At 34.9% G+C, this 17392-nt stretch overlaps 1 protein-coding gene across 1 annotated transcript; it reads right to left on the reverse strand.

Annotated features, from left to right (window-relative positions):
- Positions 1-15382: 15382 nt before the first annotated feature.
- LOC147502140 (hydroxyproline-rich glycoprotein family protein) lies at positions 15383-16275 on the reverse strand. The gene is made up of 2 exons (XM_086607090.1): positions 15910-16275; positions 15383-15786 (listed from the first exon to the last, which is right to left on the reverse strand). Exons 1-2 carry the CDS (start codon positions 16144-16146, stop codon positions 15559-15561), a joined length of 465 nt encoding a protein of 154 aa, XP_086463216.1. The 5' UTR covers positions 16147-16275; the 3' UTR covers positions 15383-15558.
- Between the last annotated feature and the right edge of the window lie 1117 nt (positions 16276-17392).

The following is a 17392-nucleotide window of genomic DNA, read 5'->3' on the forward strand; positions in this document are numbered from 1 at the left end:
TCTCTTTAAAGGCTCTTGGGCCGGGATATATATCTCCTCGATCCTAAGGGTGGCGTCTTCCATGCATTAATTTGAACTCTATCGTAGTTTATTTTCTACTTAACTTGGCATTACCCATTATCTTTTGAACTTCGGTGTGAACTCCTAATTTGTGGGTTGTTTATAGTTGCTTAGATCGATAATTAAGCAGCTAGCCTTGCCTTTTGGACAAAGATAACTTGCATTTAGGTGTTTAAATAGTTGTTTTCTGTTGAAAACTGAAAAGTGCATGTGTAGTGTCAGGACCAAAATCCTTATGCATCTGGTTATTAATCTAAACTTTTAAGTATGCATTTTTTTCTTTGTATGAATTATGTATTGCTGGTAACATGGTCTATTTAATGAGCCATGTCTTGATGATAACCAATTTTGGTTTTCCTCCTAATAACCTATCCGTGCATTGACACCTTATAGGTTGATACTCAAGTTTCTATTCCTATAACAATCTGGGTAAACGATTATATGGGTTAGATGGCTCTTTCTCTAGGCAAGCTTTCCAGTTTGGAAGGTTTTGTGCACCAGGTATCATCATGATCTCACCCGTGGATTAGGTTCGATATACCTATTATTGAAGTTAACATTGCAAATTCTATGTAAGATGTATTTCAGCGTAGCATGCCATAAAGTAGTTGGTGTCTCATAAAGACTAGTTTTGAGATGGCCATCAAAGAAACGTATATATGCACTACACCAAAATTGGATATTTGTAACGCGCACATTTTCTGATTTGTAACAGTTATTATGCGTGATGCAGAATACAAAGGTACATTATGGAAGAATTATAGGAATCTAGTTTATTGTTGGATATTTTCTTTGAGTCTAATCCTTTAATATTTTCATATTGTTGAACCATTTACGGCTCGTTATGTTTTTGTTTTGGGCGTTTGAAATTTAAAGTATCATTAGGTTGTCTCACTTTGAAATGGACTTAAACTATGTCAGGATGCAGGAGTCAGTTGGTGATAAAGATCTCACACCATTAATCGACCCTTGATACAACTGAGCAGTAATTTAAACACTAGCCTAAGACTCCAAGTCCACGTTTCTTTTCAAGTAATATCTCTTTTGTGCGAATTAAATTCTATTTACTTATTTGAAATAGGGTAATAAACTATACGATGTTTGTCCTGAATGGACTATATTCTACAGGTAATGTGATAATTTCTCACAAGCTCATTATACTAGCTATGGGCTCTGAGCCTCTGACCAGTCTTAGGCTATGGGCAAGAGATAAAAAATATATGGTCTGATGAAAAGCTTTAGAGGAAGCTTCCTATGAGGAGAAGCGGAGTAAGCTGTCTTGCAATAACTTGCTTTCAGCAGAGGTGAATACATACATCCATTTGTAATCAAGTTTATAGTTTACATCCATTTTTGTTATTTTTCCTACCTTCTAGACTTTTTAGAAGCTTGTGCAAAATTTGACTAGTAGCATAATAGCTAACATGCAGTCCAAACTTGTAGTCAATTGGCTTCTTTGGCGGCACTTTCGGATAAAGGTAAATATTATTCTTATTGCTTTTACATGGCTGTTCAAGCTCATCCATATCATTTGGTTGGCTTCTCTTTATTTGGTGATGCTTAACAAGATTGGATGGGCTCGCGGTGTGGTAGATTTAATGAGTTATCTTCTTCTCAACAACTATAACAATATATAGAAATGTTTCAGTTCAAAAGAGAGACATAATCAGTTTTAGGACAAGTAGGGTGTTGATCCTACAAATAGTGATAGTTACAGATATAGTGATGTTCCTTTAATGGGGTTTTCTCAATCTTTATTAGCAAATTAGCATTGTGTTTTTGAGTTTTGTACTTGAATTTTCTTAACCTAGTTGTTGAAATATCTATTAGGGATAAATTCTGACAAGCCTTTAGCCCCTCGTGCGAAATTTCTTTTCATTTTCGAGTACAGAAGGCTTATATCTGGTAATATTATACAATGTTTGTTTTTGTATCTTTTTCTTTTATTCACTTTGGTCCAAGAATAGATCTATTCAAGGGTCTCGTTGTATATTTGAACGGATGCATCTCTGTTTGGTGATGTATTGGAACGTAAATGGAGAGCAGCAACAGGAGACCTAGCAGTTAATGAAAGGTAAGGTCCTCGTGTGGTTTTCTTTCGTTTCATATGTCACAAGTGTATGGGTGTTAGAATATTCATGAGTTTTGTTTTGGAAGATGAGTTCTTACATATGAGTAGTGTGAATGTATGGTGTATATATATTCGAAGTGTGGTATCTATGGTTGGAACTAATAGAGGTGTATAACAATGATATAAGTGGAAGTGATGTATATGTTGTTTTCATTTTAATTTTGGTATATAATTTATAGTGTCCTTATGATTCGAGGATTGGTTATTTGACTTAACTGGCATTGGTCGAGATGGTTAAGTAGCTGGTTCTACGAATCAATAAATATTTGAGTAGTTGGGTTTACGACCGAAGTATGAGGTTTTAATATATGTTATGAAAGTATATTATTTGATTTTCAAGTTATAACAGGATTTATGTCTATGAAATGTTGAAAATACAGAGGAGATTTTGCGAAAATTTTATGTTTTTCATCAAGGTGTCTAACAAAGTTATAGGGTTTTGGGGCGGTACATAAACTTTCGTGTCTATACTATGCTTCTATTGCTACTAGTCTGCTACCACTCTCTTTTTTGAATTATGAAGTTTGAGTATAAGGAGCTACTACTTAAGAATAAGATATATATAAATATATAAGTATATATCTATACATATTTGTTTTCTACTGCCTGACTCTCTTTTATTTATTTCTATTGGTGTATACGATGAAAGGGACTTTTTTGATGATACCATCCCAAAGTCATCCCCTGATGCTTGCAACTATTGAAGGTAGGAGTTCTGTACAAATGACGTGAGAGCTTGAGTTTAAAGACAAGTCCCATTGATTTGGAAAACAATGTGTATTTCATTCGTAGCAAGTCTTATTTATGAAAAGACATTTTTGTGATATTATTTTAATAAAAGATTATGTGATTGGATGTATTTGTGAGATTTCTTGTTTATGTTATGGACGATTGTAGAATACCTAATAAGTGGGGGCATCTTCATGCAGGCTCAGTAGTCTCCCAGAAAGGGTGGTTTTGGGGGAAATTATTTTTTTTTACATATGAAATAGTTTTGTAACGGTGGAAAACCGTAACTAAGCTTTGTAATATGTAACACTTACAAAGCAACAAAACCGTTACCAAAACGTTACAAATTCTATAAATTAGTAACACAAAAAAACGTTACTAACTTTATAAAATCGTTACTGTTGTTAGAAAAGAGTAACACAAAAAAGTGTTACTAATTTTATAAAACCGTTACTGTTGTTAGAAAAACGTAACGGTCAAAAAGCGTTACTAACTCTATAAAAACCGTTACTATTGTTAGAAAAGAGTAACACAATTAAGCAAAGAAAACCGTTAGCAAATATTTTTAGTTATGGAAAAAACCGTTACAATAAATAATTATGTAACGGTTTAAAACCGCTACTTAATATTAATAAATAACTAATTAGAAACGCCAAAATTGTGACAAAAAAAACCGTTACTAATATTTTTAGTAACGGTTTCTGGCCGTTAGGAATGTCCTGTTTTGGTATAGTGTTCACCGCATAAATGCCTCGAATATTAGGTTGCTTTAAGCATGCTATAGAAACTACAATCAAAGATTAGAGAAGTACTTCAAATAAGGGATGGTTAGATGGAAGTGATGTGAGATTGAGACTTTAGATGAAGTGTTATTGCGTACTTAACGTACTAAATATTCATTTTTTATTTTTTTTAATTGTTTGGTACTTTGGTTAATGTTAAGCGGTAAAGTCGATTGGCATGTTGCTTTATTGGGTGCTTTTTTCCATACAGATGTCGGTGTTTTCTTTATTATTTGTGAATCCAAACAATTATTTTCTTTGGAAGTCGATTATTTTCTTTATTTTTTGTTTCAAACTAGGTATGGCAAGTGGTGGTGTTAATCCAATGAGTGGTAATTCCCGAGTTACATGGAATACCAATATGGAAGCGATCTTGATTGAGGTGTTGTTGGAAGAGACTTCTAGTGGGGGAAGGAACACTTATATTGCCATTAATTGGTGGACGACAGCGAGCTTGAAGCGAATTGCTAATGAAATAAATCGACGACTAAATATGACTCTTGTATCTGACAATGTCCGATCAAAGTTAAAAATAATGAAGAAAGATGGGACACTTGACCAAGCAGGGTTGTGAGGCTTTGGTCTATCTTGGGGTGGTCATGTTTTGAAAATAAAACTTGTTTGTATTTGGAGTGCTAATTTATTTTAGATATTACTATCTTGGGTGCAGTTGATGGTACTGTGCTATGAATTTATGAACTTATGAACTCTGTCTCTTGTGTTTTGGGACTGTGTTCATTATGAACTCGTTACTTCTGTCTCTTTTGAAATTATTTTGAACTTGTTTGTGTGTGCTAGTGGAGGTGCTGAGTGTGCTGAAATTAATATGTCTTTAATTGTTAATAATCATGCCAAATATTTTCATAGATCATATTGTGAAATCTATATAACTTTAAGAACGTTGATATATGATTTTGTATATGTGGATATTGGACACACAATTAATAATTTGTATACCTTATTAATTTTTTATTTTTTGAGATATTGTAGAATGATGACCGAACGTGAGCGTAGGTTAGTGGCATTTCTACTTATAATTATGGGTGCCCATATGATGATGACATGGTGGTATAAGAGAAGGTATATGGGGAGGTATATGGTGGTATTTCTACATGGTATAAGAGAAGATATTTCTACATGGTGGTATATGGAGAGGTATAGGCCTAGGCGTAGGGCTCCACCAACTCTTACTAGAGCTCCTCGTACGAATTGTGATCAAGTGCGGAGAATTGTTTTGCGTAAGATGTATACAACCACTGACCGATTCTGCCATGAGCAGTTGAGGATGAGACGGTCAGTGTTTTGTCGATTATGCAATCATTTGCGTGGTCATGGCCAAGCCGATAGCAGACATGTTACGGTGGAAGAGCAAGTGACCCTATTTCTCAACACAGTTGGGCTTGATATATATGCGTAATTGGAATGAAACATTTCAATTCTTCCGTTCGAGAGAAATAGTACACCGCTATTTCCATGTTGTGTTGGCTGCAATCCCTCGTCTATTCAGAGAGTTAGTAAGAAATGTTACCGCTGAGAACTCTCCTCGCAAGTGTTCCAACACACATCATTGGCATTGCTATTTTAAGGTGAGTCAGCTTTTGGAAAATTTGTTAGGATCATTTTGATTACAAGGTTTGGTAGTTTAGTCAATCTTAATCAAGTTTTTTTATGTTAGGATGCGGTGGGTGCGGTTGATGGTACACACTTTCAAATTAATTTACCATTGGCGCAACAGGCTAGGTATCGTAATATGAAAGGTCAAGTCACCCAAAATGTGTTGGTAGCTTGCATATTTGACATGAGATTCACATACGTGCTTGCAAGGTGAGAGGGATCCCGCCACGATGGAAGGTTATTGAGGAGTGCAGTGTCTCATCCAGGGCATAAACTTACTATTCCAAATGGTAAGTACTATCTTGCTGATGCTGGGTTCGCTTTACCGCCAGGGTTTCTCACGCCTTACCGTGGTGTGTAGTATCATCTTAGAGGGATAGGTGAAGTTCAACCTGAAAATCATAAAGAACAATATAACTTTTGCCATTCGTCCTTGCAAACTGTCGTTGAAAGGACAATCGGTATCTTGAAGAAGCGATTTGCTTATCTAAGGCATCCAGCTTTCCACGACCCCACGACACACACAAAGGTAATCCTTGCATGTTGTGCATTGCACAATTTTTTGTGAGAAGAAGATCCTAGCAGTACTTTGAGTGATGAGGAAGAAGAGGATGACAACACTCTTAATGCTCCAAATATGAATATTGATATGCAACCAGCCACTGGGTGGACTAATTTTCAGGATAAGTTATCAATTGCAATGTGGGAAGATAACGATGTGGAGTAATCGTTGTTAAGATTGTGTAATAAACATTATGATTTTAGTAGGATGTTTTTGTAATATACATTATGACTTTATTATGGTGTTCTTGTTTTGTTGGATAATGGTTTTACTACTTATAATATTTTATTGTCTCGACCTTCTTCTACAGCTTTGTACTTTTATTGATATGTAATATTGTTTATTGATTATGTTTGTTTGCTATTTGATATGTTTGTTTGCTATGTTCATCGTTGGTTCATTGCTTCAAACTAGGTATGGTAGGTGGTGTAAGTACTCCTTTGAATGGTGTTGACAATAGAAAATGGAAGAGATCAGCCCAAATTAGATGGTTTCCCAACATGGAAACCATTTTGGTAGAGGTATTGTTAGAGGAGTTAGCTAATGGGGGCAGGAGGGCTGATAATGGGTGGAGGAAAGAAAGCTTGAAGCGTACTGCTGATGAAATCAATTCACGACTTGGCATGAATCTTGTGTCTGACAATGTAAGATCAAGGTTGAAAACAATGAAGGCTGCTTGGGTAGTTACCAAACATGTAGTCGATGCTAGTGGGTTTGGTTTAGCTTTCAACAAAGAAACCAAGAGAATTGATGTGGATGATAATGCATGGGAGAGTTACATAAAGGTAATAAAATATTCTATATATTTTCTTTGTAAATTTTTGGGGTGTCATATTAATTGATATATTGTGGGATATAGGCTCATCCTGGGGCAAGTAGTCTTAAGCAGAAGATGTTTCCCTTCTATGATGAATGTTGTATTCTTTTTGGGAATGACCATGCAACTAGAGAAGGGGGTAATACTGGGTTCGATGATATGGAAACAGATTCGGGAGGTTAGTTGATTTTGAAGTAAATAGAGTTGATTTTTGTACATCTAACTTGTTATGAAATTAACTTTTTGTTTCTATAACTTGTTTAGATAATATTGAGGAAACCCAAGGAAGTGGGGGTGATGCACCTGAAGTTAATGAGAGCGAAGCTGATGGTGTTGCTACTTCTCAAATTAAGAGTGTTCAGAATACCAATACACCTACTGCCAAGAAATCTAGGAAGTCTCGGTTCTTTGAGGATATACCCAAACCCCCTTCGTTTAAGGTGTTCACTGTTACGGTAGTTGAATTAGCCAAGGCCTTGAAACTAGCAGAACCTGTACCAGTAGTAGTTGCCCCAAAGCCAATAGAATTGTTGAAGGATGTTTTGCATTCTCTTCCGGATATGAATCCGGAACTTTACCTACGGTCACTTGACTTGCTGGCAGTTGATTTTCCACTAATGGAGGTCTTCTTGGGCCTTGAAGAGGATATCAAGGCTGCTTGGTTGTTTAGGAAGCTACACCAAGTAGGTCTTTGAGCCGACCTTGTTAAAAAGGTTTTATGTTGGCAAGTTGCAACTATATTTTGGCTATTACTTTGTTTTTTTTGGATTTATGTTAAGTGGACTTGTTGTTAACTATATTTTGCAACTATATTTTAAGTGGACTTGTTGTTAACTATATAGGCCTTTTGCAACTATATTTTGGGTATTACTATTACTATGATATATTATTGTTAAGTGTGTGTGTGGTGGTATGAAGTGTAGAGGAGTGGTGAAGTGTGTGTGTGTGCGTTGCTACTGCTGAGTGGTGTAGTGTGTGGTGAGTGGTGAAGTGTGTGTGTGTGCGTTGCTGCTGCTGAGTGGTGAAGTGTGTGTGTGTGTGTGTGTGTGTGTGTGTGTGTGTGTGTGTGTGTGTGTGTGTGTGTGTGTGTGTGTAGTGTGTGGTGTAATGTAGTGTGGTGGTGGTAAGTGTTGAGTGCTGAGTGGTGTAGTGTGTGCTGGTGGTGGCTGTTATTCCTACTACTGTTACTGATGGTGTGTGGTGGTGTGAAGTGTGTGGTGTAGTGGTGTGTGGTGTGCTACTGCTGGTGGTGGTGTGTGGTGTAGTTTAGTAGTTGTCAATTCTTCGCCGGGTCGGGCGGTGGTGGCTGCTGCTTTGGAACATGCCACACACAAATTTTGTCAGAGTTCTAGATCAGCAACAATAGATTTTCTGGTAGTTTTGAGTTTGTCAGAGTTAGAATGAGTGCTGAGTTGTAGATGAGTGCTGAGTGGTACAGAGTGTGTTGTGTGCTGAGTGTGCTGTGTGCTGAGTGTGCTGAGAGTGCAAAGTGTGCTGAGTGTGCTTTGAGTGTTGGGAGTGTGCTAAGTGCTGAGAGTGTGCTGAATGTAGAGAGTGTGAACTTGGTTTGTTGGTTTGTCTCTCTGGTTTTGTCCAAGTGAGAATGATTGCAATTTACCAATTCTGAGTAAATATGAACTTCTCTTAATTTGCTTTTGTGTAAGAATAAGGGTAATTAATTATATGTCAAATACATGTAGTGGAGATCCAAATGGATAAATTTGGATGTTGTTGAAGGGTTGAGAAGGATTCCTCCAGTCAGGAGTTATTTGATCCAAGAGAACTAGTCTTGGCACTAGCAGCTTGGTCCACAGACACACTCAAAGATCACTCGGTCATTTGGTTCCAAATCTGGTCCATTCCGAAATTGAGTTACCCAACCATCCAAGCTGATAGAAGTAATTTAAATTTCTGGCAGAGTTAGCTCCTCCACTCGTCTTCTTTATTTCTATGGATGCGGAAACAGCTTCCTCTGCTCTCTTCAAAGCCATCTCTTTCTCCAATCCAAAGAAGAATACCCGGCCACTTCGAACTGTGCATTGGTCGCAGCACTTGCTTCATCACCTATCCCTTGGTGCATTTTCTTTACCCTTATATGGAGAAACTTTGGAGTGTTGGTGGAAAATGTGTGTGCTGCCCATTTTACACCGTATCCCTCTGAGTTCAAAATAAAATGATTGAAGATATTAGACAACTAAAGATTCCTCCACTTTGAGTTCTAGGATACAAAGTACTCTTTTGGGTCATTTGATTTGATTGTGATGTTGCTAAGTTAGTACAAAAAATATATATAGTAGTAAATGAACAGCAAGTGGCTGACATATCATATTTAGTAAATTGTGGATGTATCATATATGTTGTTAGTAAAAATCATATTTAGCATATTTAGCAAGTGACCACTGAAATCATATTTAGCATATCTAGCAAGTGATCACTAATATCATAATTAGTTGTGTTTTCATTTATTTTATGCATGTGGCCTCCATTATTTTATATATATAATTGTTTTCTATAGCCTTTTGTATGTTGTAAAAATAATTGTATGTTCTATGGCCATTTTCTAATATGATCACGTATAGGAATGGGAAAACATGTGTGTTACGTAGTACTCGAGGGAAAGAATCGCGGAGTGTACACAAATTGGGATGACTATAAAGCCCAGGTGAATGGTTATAGTAACGCAGATTACTATGGATGTAAGTCCGTAAAAGAAGTTGAACATAGATTGGCCACTCACCTTCAGCGTAAGATGTCTTCGAAATCCATTATTCGTAGGTGCACACGACCTCCCCAAGTGCTAGCTTCTCATGTTCCACATGCACCTCACATAGAAGTTTCATATGCACCCATCCAAGAGACCAAATTCACAACCTCCCCAAGTGCTAGCTAGCTTCTCACGTTCCGTATGCACCTCACATAGAAGTTCCATATGCATCTCACATAGAAAATATGAGAGGTCATGTAGCTGAGCAACGCGACGATTGGGTCTACGTCCGCTACTTGGTCATGGTGTTTTTAGTTATTTTAATTCTTTGTAATGATCAAATTACTATTAAGTCTTGTAGTTATACTAGTTTGATATGTCCTGTAGAGTCTTCTAATTAAATTTATGTTTATGTGGTCAGAATCGACATTTGGACCAAGTTTGTTTTACTAATTATCCTAATGCACTTTCTTAACTTGTCATTGTTTTAAGTATATTAACTAAATTTGTATGCTTATTAATTAAATATGGCAATGCGATGGACAATTGAGATGGACAATGTTCTTATCGATATATTCCATGACGAGCTACTTCTAGGTCATACGAATGAGAATGGATTTCTTCCAATATCAAAAGAGCGTGCAAGAGAAACACTCCAAAACACATTTATATTTGGTATCGACTTGACTATTAGTCATATAACTCAATGAGTTAAGACCTTAAGATGGATAACACGCGATATTGCTAGTACGTGTAACTATACAAGAGTGGTTTGAATGGAGTTATGAAGAACAGAAGATCATAGCTAAAAATGAGGTTTGGGGTCAAGCCATAGCACGTGATCCGAGTATGGAAAAGTATAGAAATAAAATTTATCCAAGGCACAGTAATATTTTATATGTGTTTGGATAACAATAGTTGTTAAAGTGTAATGCACTTTGACTTTATTTTATGGTTGTTTCAAAAGACACTATTACTATTAATGTTGAGTTGTATTGTTTTTAATTATCTTTATTTTGTATTTTATTTTTAGTTTTTTTTTAGACTATTGAATTTGAAAACAAAAAAATATATATTTCTAAAAAGTTGAAAATTATTTGCCATGGAAAAAAAACAATGTAAACAAACACTGGCAAAACTGACAAATCCATATTTTTTCACTATAAATTTTTACAAACAAATACTGGCAGATTGAAATTTTTCCACTACAAATTAGTCTAACAAAACTCTAATGGAAAAATACTGGCAAATCTAATATTTTCACCCTATAAATTTGCCACTAAACAACACACCCACTAAGCTTTGAAACAAGCTGAACAAGTCTAATATTTTCCCCCTGACGTTTGCCACTAAACAAGTCTTACATGCTCTTATTTTGTAACTCTTTGTTCGCTAGTTATAGGACTAACCATCACTAGGGCACTATTGCATGCCTACAGATCGACCTATTTCTTTACTGAGGACATTATCTTTGTTCTCTGTAATCTAGTTGTCATGGATTCTCTGTACTTTACTAGTCAATATGCACACGCAATGGGTGTTCGTTCCAGGTGGTGACAGAGAGCAATGATGAAGATGGACCTACCACATGTTGATTGTTGAGTACTAAACTCAATTACGTAATCAGATAGTTTAATTCCCTTTATACCCTACAATACCACAAATGTTATAATATTTAACAAAAACAGTCATTGAAATTTAAGATAGAAAGGAGGGGCAAAACTGTTAAAAAATGGTTGAAGAATTATATAAAAGAAGACAAAATCTAAAATACGCCTGCTTATGGTACACATGCCATCTGGGCCTGCAGGCCCTCCACCAGTAAAAGGTGAAAGTGTATTGCATGGCAGGATAATGGATCTAAGTTTTTCTAATCCTACGTACTCGTACAGCAAGTGCATGCTAGAAATGATACTAAATAAAAATGATACTAAATAACTATTGTGGGACTGTAACCCAAGGGTGCGATTTTTAAAGTAATTTAGATCATACTTCAAAATATTATAATATATCGCAATAAATATTGAGATTTCAACAAAAGATATATAAATATCGTGATATGCTTAGAGATATATATAATTACAAATATTGATGATATTATTGATATTTTATAATATATTGTGGTATTTGAAGATATTTAGTGATATTTTGTGTATATAACAATTTTATTTAATATTTATTATTATATTTCAAATAAATATAAATTATATATTAAAAAATATCCACAATATCTATGATATTTTAGATATATCCACGATACATATCCATAAATCAGAAATTGATATTTTGCCATATTATGATATTTTGTACTATGGTTTAGATACTGCTAAGCAATCAGGCTTACGAATAAAACCATATCCTCGGACATTCTGTAGTATAAAACAGTTCCAAACATAGTACAAAATATCCCAATATATTGCAATATATATTGAGATTTCATAAAAAAATATATAAATATCACGATATATTTAGAGATATATACAACTGCAAATATTGGTGATATTTCAATAATATTTGGCGATATTTGGTGATATTTTATGTATGTAACAATTTTATTTAATGTTTATCATTATATTTAAAAAATATATAAATAATATATCATGATATACAATAAATATTCATAATATTTGTTGATATTTTAAATATATTAATAATATTTGCATGTGAAACAATATCAAATATCTCCAAAGAAATAGATATATCCACGATACATATCGACTAAATGCCTATATCCTGATATTTTGTACTATAATTGTAAGTAATGTTGGGGATATTTTCTTCATTGTATCTATGTGAATCTATTTGAGTTTTCGTGTTGATCTAATATCTTATAGCCTTAATCACTTGATTTTGCACCTCATCTACCAATTCAATGAATGAATGAATTACAAAACTATATTTTCTTCGAACATCTATGATTCGATGTGATTCTTGATTATTCGGGGTTCTGTATCTTGATGTAGAAAATAGTAATTGAGCTCCAAAAACGTAATTTGTGAATTATTCACCCAATAAATATGTGTTAAGCTTAATAATCAAATCGAAAGATGAAGACGTCTTTGGGAGCAAAAACAAAATGTAACATCAAAGTACTGTTAAGATAAGCCCACTAAACGAACCCACTATATATTGTCCTCAATTTAGTTGGCACCTGAAATTTTGTGACCAGAGGGTCTTTCCTTTTGCGTGCTTATCAACCGTACGTTGCACACTTCAACTCACCACTTTCTCTTTATAATTTTTTTTGGTAAAAAATAAAAATAAAATACAGTGAAATAACGACAATTTAATTGAATCTTTTCCCAAGATATATCTTAAAGTTTTTATTATGCCGAAATGTACATAAGTGAGAACGGAAAATGCGCCTAAATATAAATTATATTTAGTTCGGAATTTCAAAAAATTTGGAATTCCGATAAATTTAAAAACCGAAATTCATTAAATTTCAACCCCTATTACATTTAGAATTTCGGAATTTCAAATATTTCAACTCTATATTAAGAATTCTGATTTTTTGAAAACCTATAATTTCAAACGAAATTTCAAAGTTTCATTCGGAATCACAAACTATGAATACAAGTTTCCTTCTTTTTCTTTTTTCCTTCGATAGTCAGTTATTTTGTTAAATAGATCTGTAATTTGTTGTAGTTTTTGCAGGTTTGATAACGAAGCTTTATGGACACCTCGAGATCGACCATACTAATGATAATAAGGTTGCTAAAATTGGCCAATCAGTTAGTTACTTAGTTATCAGTATATATATATATATGATATAATAAAACCATGGGTACAAAATTTGACCAATCACTCCGTTGGTCTGATATTAGAAGAGACTGTGTTTTGAGCTGGGAGATGCGCATAATGTAGCTTTACTTTTCTTGTTTACTAGTCTAGTTTTGTGTTGTTTCAGGTGCTTTTTTGTAGGAATACAGATCTGCCATCTGCCTGTAGTTTGTTCTCATGGTCGATTACAAAGGAAAAGGATAACCAAATAGGAATAATCTCCGTATTTACAGAGGGGAGGTGGCATACGCTCAAGTGTCATAGCTCGAAGTAGACATCAATTTGTCAGAATTTTCGTTTCCACTAAAATTCTCGGCACTAAAAACGTAAAAAGACAGTAGTACGGACACTTTCTTAACAGGATTTTTTTGACTTGTTACAATTTTGCAAATTTCGAAATTCTTGACTACGCTCCTAGATGAATTTGACAGTTCATGTCAAGGAGTATAATTTAAAATTTATATCTTCCTGAAAATTACGCGTCTAGATGCATTAATTTGACAGGATTAACAGTATACTTAAAGACGCTCTGATCAACTTTTTACATATACAAAATCTCACTTTAGATGATTCCTTGTCCTAAAAGATATCATAGGATCTCTAATAATTGCAAGTGAACCAAATTCTATTATCTCGCATTAGTTCTTTAATTGGAGCAAGTGGATTAAAGATAAAGTTGATTGAAATGGCAAGTTAGGTACTTAGTTTAAGTGGACTCCATGTTAGAAATACAAAAAGAAACTAAGCAAGAATGGTTAAACAAAGAGTGAGTGGAGGCAAGTGTACTGATAACATCACGGAATGAGGTACAGTCCCACTTTCTAATGGTCTGGGTGGGTGGAACTATGTAAGCGTACAATCATAATTAGGACAAAAATCGTTGTTAATAAGGCAACCTAGTTGAGACTTGAGACTAGGGAGACTGAGGGACTTTTGAAAAAGAAGTCAGATTTCAACGATGTATATTCCAGTTCTTTATCCTCTGCTAAAACTCTATTCGCGTTCTCAACACTATAATGGATACTATAATGGTATTGAGGCAGAGGCAAACGTGTTAGTGCGTCCATTTACCTCCATTGAAAAGAGTTTTGTGAATTTGGGAAGTGTAAAGTGTAAACTACGATTTACACCCTTATTATTGGAGATGTCTTTAGTGTTTGACAGAGTCTCTAGACTTTATAATTATTCCAGTCTTTGATAAGTTTACGAAAGGAGAATAGATTCCAACTACAACTAATGAATACACTGAGGCCGGGTTTTATTCTTGCTAATGTATATATCATTCTCAAGAGAAATTTCAATCACATGATAAAGCAGATTAGAACTACTTTTCCTATTAATTAAAGAAAATTAAATGATCGACATTATAATGTAAAATCGGCTTACTGATCTCCAGCAACATGGATCCCACTTTTGTCGGTGATTGATTCATTTTGATGGAAGTGATCGATTACCTTTTTATTCTTGGTTTTTTCTTGTCATGTATTCAACCTATTAATTAATATTGGAACGTGATAACACATGATTAAAGGGTAGAACTTCATTACACTCGATTGTGTTATAGAAGTTATATCCTAAATTCCTAATTCATTCAGAGTGAAACTTCCTTTTCCTCAAGGCCGGTTTCAGACCATGGACACTCAGTGCAGAGTACACAGTTTTTTTTCTCCATATATGAACATTGTATTTAAGATATTTTCACAACATACAAACCAAAAATGTGTAACATACAATTTGCACGGAAAGATGGGAAAAAATGGGCGTCATCGCACATTTATCATTGTGATGACGCGGCTGCAAGAGTTTCTTATCAACTCCATGATCGTGACCAGCAAATGCTTGTATCCAAATAGAGGAAGTAGTGAAAGTAGTTTAATTTGTTTGAGTTAAATTCTCTTCAAGCTGGAAAAAGAAAAAGTGCAAACAGACCTAACTTTTGACACACACATATATATATATATATGCATGTACTTCCAAAAATCCAAAGTTCCAAGTGAAGAGCCAAAGATCGAGCTTTTCCCTCTCTGTACGTATTGATCCAAGTGACATTATGAAAGCCTATTGCAATTGATATATCATATATCAATTCCAATTTTCTTAAATTTTGTTACAATAATCATTTTCCTAAATTTACTTGTAATGCTCATCTCAAATATATGGGGTTGGCTAAACAAACTTAAATAGTTTATGATAATTTAAATAATCTCAACTTATCTTGTTCTTATTAAATTAATACAAGACTTAAATTTGAACATTTTCCTCTAAAGTGTCCTCTTCTTTCAGAAAGCGTACATGTGACTACGAAAAAAATATGGAACATAATATTTACATGTACTAAGCCAATAAGGTTAAAAAAATCAATCATAAAAGGCAAATTCAACCATCATAGTATACGCCAAATCGAGCTATGTAATTATAAACAAATTGTGAGGGAGGTGGAGGTGGAGGCGGTTGTTGTGGCAGCTGCATTGGTGGTGTTTGCAGCTCTATAGTAATTTTGTCAAGCCGTGGAGGTTCACAAGGACATGGTAGCGCCATAAACTTTGGAATGTTGTCACCTGGCATTAAAACTGGTAAGCTTTCTACTTGCTTCCCCTTCAAATTCTGTTTCATATAAAATAAGATATCAATGTTAGTACGAATATTTTCAATCAAATTAAATGCTACATACAATGAAAAAAATAAAATAAGTGTTGTAAAAAATGGACAAGAGCAAAATTTACTTACAGGGTAAGGGGAGGAGGGTTTAGAGGGCGAAGGAATAGAGTCGGGATCCGAATCAGGTTCCTCATCACCCGAAAAAGAACGACGAAGGGACCGGAGTTTTTCCCAATGGTAACAGCAAGAAAAGAAACCACTAAGACTAAAAATGATTATCAAAAGGAGCGCTGTACCAAGAGGAAAACCAAGGGACGGTCGCGATGAATCCGTGTGATGTACTGGTGAAAGATCTTGACTCTCCATTTCTTCTTCTATTGATGTCTTCTTCTCCTCCTCCTTCTCTCATAAGTTGGGGCATACAATAGTACCAAAGATCCGCAATGGAGAAAAAGAGAAATGAGCTTTATTTGTTGTATAGTAGAGTGTGTATGGATTATGGAATGGTGGTGGTGTGTATTTAAGGTGCATTTTGGGGCTGCATACGTGTAAAGGCTGCACTTGTGTCCTGTTAAAGTTGTCCTTGAGAAGGGTGGGCCCATGTGGGTATTGTACGGAGGTTAGATGGGGCGTACTTAATCACCTTTGAATGCGCATTGCGTGCATCATAATCAAAGTTATTTCAACAAAGCTTGCAAAAAACATTAAAATAAAGAGGTAAAATTTTAAAATGGTAGATTATTGTCGTCCTTGTCAAGTTGTTGGACTGTAAGTTGATCATACTTCATGGAGTGTGAAATGTTTGATTTTGGTGATGAGCTAAAGGTTGAGACGATAGAAACTGTCTACGAGAAAAGTTAGAATGAACGAAGGAAAGAAGAATCATATGAAATGAAAAAGAAAAAAGGTATTTGTGTTATCTGAATGCTCTTTAGCTGGCAAATAAAATATATATCACCACTCAGGCACTCACCCTTGGCTTTTTCTTTACATCTTCATTTGCTTTGCTTGGGAATTAATGCTTGAAGAAATTTAGTGATTTGATCAAAGTTACAGGATGGAGCAAGCTCTGGGAGGAACTAAGCGTAGAGTACGTGCGTGATCAATAGGTAAACTTCAAAAAATACTGGCATTTAACTACATAAGTACATAAGGAACTTGGCTGATGGTACACTGCTTTCGAACAAGTAGTCATTTGTTCTGCTTTTGAATTTAGGGAGTCAAATTATGATTCAGAACAATTACGTAAAAATGCCAGTATCAATTATATGTACGCATATATTTTATCAATAAGAAAAATAGAATGAGACACTCGCCCGTACTGTACGTGTGTAATGTGTTTGAAAATCGTTTGACTAAACAGAATTAGATCCAATTTTGAGATTTAATACATACGGTGGTCAACTTCCCACAGGTTAACAAATCGATATAAATTTGACTCAGATAGTCCCAAGGCAATTGCTAATTTGTGGTCCTTTTTCACGGTGAGAGGGAGCAGGACGGTGGAAGTACAAGAATTTGAGGACCCAAAATGTGGTGTAAATGCCTGGAAGCCCAACTCGATCGATGTCTGCAACCGGAAATAAGTGCAAATGAAATAAAATGATCCTCC

Source organism: Coptis chinensis, chromosome 4, assembly GCF_015680905.1.
Source record: "Coptis chinensis isolate HL-2020 chromosome 4, ASM1568090v1, whole genome shotgun sequence".
NCBI lineage: Eukaryota > Viridiplantae > Streptophyta > Magnoliopsida > Ranunculales > Ranunculaceae > Coptis > Coptis chinensis.

Bases quoted from the DNA above. Each gene is read 5' to 3' on its own strand.
- LOC147502140 (XM_086607090.1), bottom strand. From the start codon at position 16,146: ATGGAGAGTCAAGATCTTTCACCAGTACATCACACGGATTCATCGCGA. The intron at 15,787-15,909 runs GTAAGTAAATTT...TATATGAAACAG, and splicing joins AACCCTCCTCCCCTTACCCT to AATTTGAAGGGGAAGCAAGT.